Source organism: Cyprinodon variegatus, unplaced genomic scaffold (genome assembly GCF_000732505.1).
Source record: "Cyprinodon variegatus isolate N-32 unplaced genomic scaffold, C_variegatus-1.0 Scaffold22, whole genome shotgun sequence".
NCBI classification, from domain to species: domain Eukaryota; kingdom Metazoa; phylum Chordata; class Actinopteri; order Cyprinodontiformes; family Cyprinodontidae; genus Cyprinodon; species Cyprinodon variegatus.
Window position 1 is genome coordinate 2,212,978 of NW_015150475.1, and position 3,266 is coordinate 2,216,243.

A 3,266-nucleotide genomic window follows, 5' to 3' on the forward strand; every position below is an offset into this window, starting at 1 on the left:
GCTTGTGACAGTATAACAGTCCATGCGTTAAGAGACAGACATACTTACCGTGCCACTTGATTGCCCCAACAATGAAGCTATTAATGTTGCATTATGTAAATTGAAATTGCTGCAAACATCGAATAGGAGAAAGGCTAAGTACAGTGCAATTTAATGCTGCTGACTTTCAGCAGCCCTTTGAAGGATGTTTTCAATTATAACACAGCTAATTTAATTCATTGTTTCGCAGCTGAAAATGCATTTTTAAAGCTTGACTGACTCTCTATTTCAGAACTCAGGTTTAATCAGTCATGTACATTAAACACTGGAACGTCCTCTAAAGAGATTGACAAAGTTGCCGGGGATCTGCATTCCACATTTTAAAGGGACCTGGTAGCCCTACCCTTTTTTTCCTCCCTCAGATGGCAGGCTTTAGTCAAGGAAGGGAGGGTGTTCGTCTAAAAGATGAAAAGACCTGTGCCTTTAAGAGGGCTGTCTCCCCATTCCCTCTTGCTTCCCCTCAGCCACACAGACACTCCTCCTGTGAGCATTTGTTAGGCAGCTTCTGTCCCTTATGTCTCTTTGTAGGGAACAGAGCAGAGTTCCTAGAGCATCACTGAAGACAAGATACATCTCTAGGGACAACACCCGGGCTGCAGACTTCTGTGCACCCCTGGTCACAGCTTCAACGGATCCCAAAAATGGGCATGTGGAAAGGAAAGACATAGCAACTTAAGCAAGGGGAGCCTAAATCTGAAGTCCAGAAGAAGAGGTGGAAATAAAAATAAAATAAACAAGCCAAGAGGTCACTTCAGAAATGAAGACAAGATGAACAGCAGGTCAGAGTCGTCAACGCTGGATTGGACCGCAAAAGAAAAAGGTGGAGTCCCGATATGAGCTTTCAGTTTCTCTTCAAAAAAAGTTTTGGTAAAGGAGACTTGAAGCGCACAGTTGCTTGTGCAGAAATTATTATAGAATTGATAAAAATATATGCAACAGAATGAAAGGCTAATTGCAGATTTTTTTTTCTTTTCCTAGGAATCTGGAACACGTTCCAAATAGGCGATGGTGGTTTGAAAATGAGAAGCTCTTTAAAGAACATCTTGAAAAGTCCCAACAGTGCTTTTAATTCATCAGCCAGGAATTAATCTTATCTCTTCAACTTTCTCTGAGAAGGAACATTAAAATCTTTGTTGATAGAGCTCTTGGGGAGTGAGTAATATTTCTTATACACAATCTTAAAACTACAGCTGTTGACTGGAGACAGACAGAACTGCCAAGTGCTTAAGAAAATTAGGTTTTTGCTTAGTTCTATAATGGATAAGCCTGTATTTGGACTAACTATATATTGATGCACTGGGGAGAGGAGAAATGTTTACAGGATGTGGAGTGTTCAGTGGCCATAACCACTGTCTGCCTAACAGCAATGTCACACAACAACCTGGACTGGAGGTAAAGAGAACAAACCAGACTGCTAATGGAGTAAACCAAGGGACTGGCCCTTTTTATGAGGGTCAAAGTTATACAAACACTATAATGCAACCTGCGTTTAACAACAGTCTTTCTGACACAATAAAACCTCCGCTGTTGCCACCCTCTCCAGCGGCTGTTAAACTAGGGCAGGAAGGTTTCAAAAAAGTTTGCCGTACTGAGGAGGACAGCCCCTGTCCCTTTCCAGGTCTGGCTTCTGGGGTGCTGGAGATGCGTGTCAAAGAGGGTAGCAAGATCCGCAACCTAATGGGATTTGCTATGGCTCGGATGCAAGGAGAAAAGACTGGAAGTGCGGGAGGTGGGACCGTCAGTGGGCTCAGGCAGGTTGTATTCACTGGGTCAGGTCGCGCCGTCACAAAGACCATCACCTGTGCTGAGATTATGAAACGAAAAGTGGGCTGTCTGCATCAAATGACTAAGCTCAGGTACAAAGTGGTGAAAGAAGTTTGGGAGAGCAACCAGGGGGCTGCATCTGAGATGACGGTGCACAGGACTGTACCTTCGATCAGCATCCTTCTTTCTAAGGATCCTCTGGATCCTCAGGAGCCAGGCTATCAGCCACCAGAGGCTTTTAGCTCATTGTGGGAAGACAGAGGAGGGATTGATCCTGCAACACAAACAACATTCAAGAGACCTTTTGGACCGCTGCCATACACCAGCTTACCGCGCTGTAAGAAGCTATGTTTGGAGCAAGGAGACTCAGTTCTTCCACCTAACTGACTATCTGAATCCCTGTCACAGTGAAGAAGATTGAATCAGCAAAGTTCATTTGGCGCTGCACTCCACTCTAGCACAATGCTGAGACAATCAGAACGTTCACTCAGTCAGAACAGGGCTTTCTTATTAGAACTGAATCCCAATTCAAGCTTCAGGAGGTCAGTTTGACTGAGGCTGAAAAGCTTGCTTCTGCACTTACAGTACAGATTTATGGCCCTTGACATCACAACTGTCATAATATGTGTGCTTGTGTTGTTTGATGACCAACATATTGAAATCATACTTCACAGCAACTGCATCTAAATGAAGCCATTGATTGCACAAGTCAGCTATATATGAATTGGGGATAAAACTATTCATCAGTATAAAATAAATTCTGTCAATAAATAGCCTTAAATTAAGCTGTTCAGATAAACAGATAAACGATTTTATATAAATAAGAACAACTCAAATTATTGATGGTATAAAAATGCAATATGTACCAGTTTAGTTTGTCTAACTATCAATCTTCACGCGAAAATAAACATTTTATTTCTGAACTAAGTTTCTTTTGTGCTTTATCTTTTTACCCATACATCACTATGCAAAGCTCTAATGGAACAAAAAAATCACAGTGTGCTGATATTTCGATAAGAGTACCAGCAGTGAAATTTGTCTGTAGAAAAGCTGATTTAATGACAAAGCTGTTGATAAGGAGCAAACCAACCCAGCCTGACAGAAATGCCAGGGGGAGAAATACAGGCAGAGATTATCATTAAGATAACTATATAACATCACACAGCATAGAGGAGAAAAAGGATTTAAACTAGGCTTGACAGAGCTTTACACTGAACTGTTGCTGCAAAATATAAAACCAAGGCAATAAGGTACACTCCTTTTCATTTCACCCTGCAGGCATGCACATATAGCTGCATATCTTTTGTCTTCATTTTTCCTCTCTTAATGATCTTCTGCCTATCACACATTAAACTCAGATGTACACCGTGTCACATTTTAAACAGTGCAAGGCAGCTGCAAAGACAGAAAAAAGAGGAGTGGCTGCTGACTTTTCATGTCATTTTCTTATTTGTCTTTGGGCT

General features: G+C 41.7%; 1 protein-coding gene across 1 annotated transcript; it reads left to right on the forward strand.

The window, feature by feature from the left end:
* The first annotated feature begins 500 nt into the window (after positions 1-500).
* On the forward strand, positions 501-2,803 carry LOC107095259 (ribonuclease P protein subunit p25-like). Its single transcript, XM_015391281.1, has 2 exons — positions 501-859; positions 1,018-2,803. The coding sequence occupies exon 2, from the start codon at positions 1,351-1,353 to the stop codon at positions 2,188-2,190; it is 840 nt and encodes a 279-aa protein (XP_015246767.1). The 5' UTR covers positions 501-859; positions 1,018-1,350; the 3' UTR covers positions 2,191-2,803.
* Positions 2,804-3,266: the final 463 nt, after the last annotated feature.

What these genes read in the sequence shown, in the direction of transcription:
- LOC107095259 (XM_015391281.1), top strand. Translation starts at nt 1,351, where the DNA reads ATGTTTACAGGATGTGGAGTGTTCAGTGGCCATAACCACTGTCTGCCT.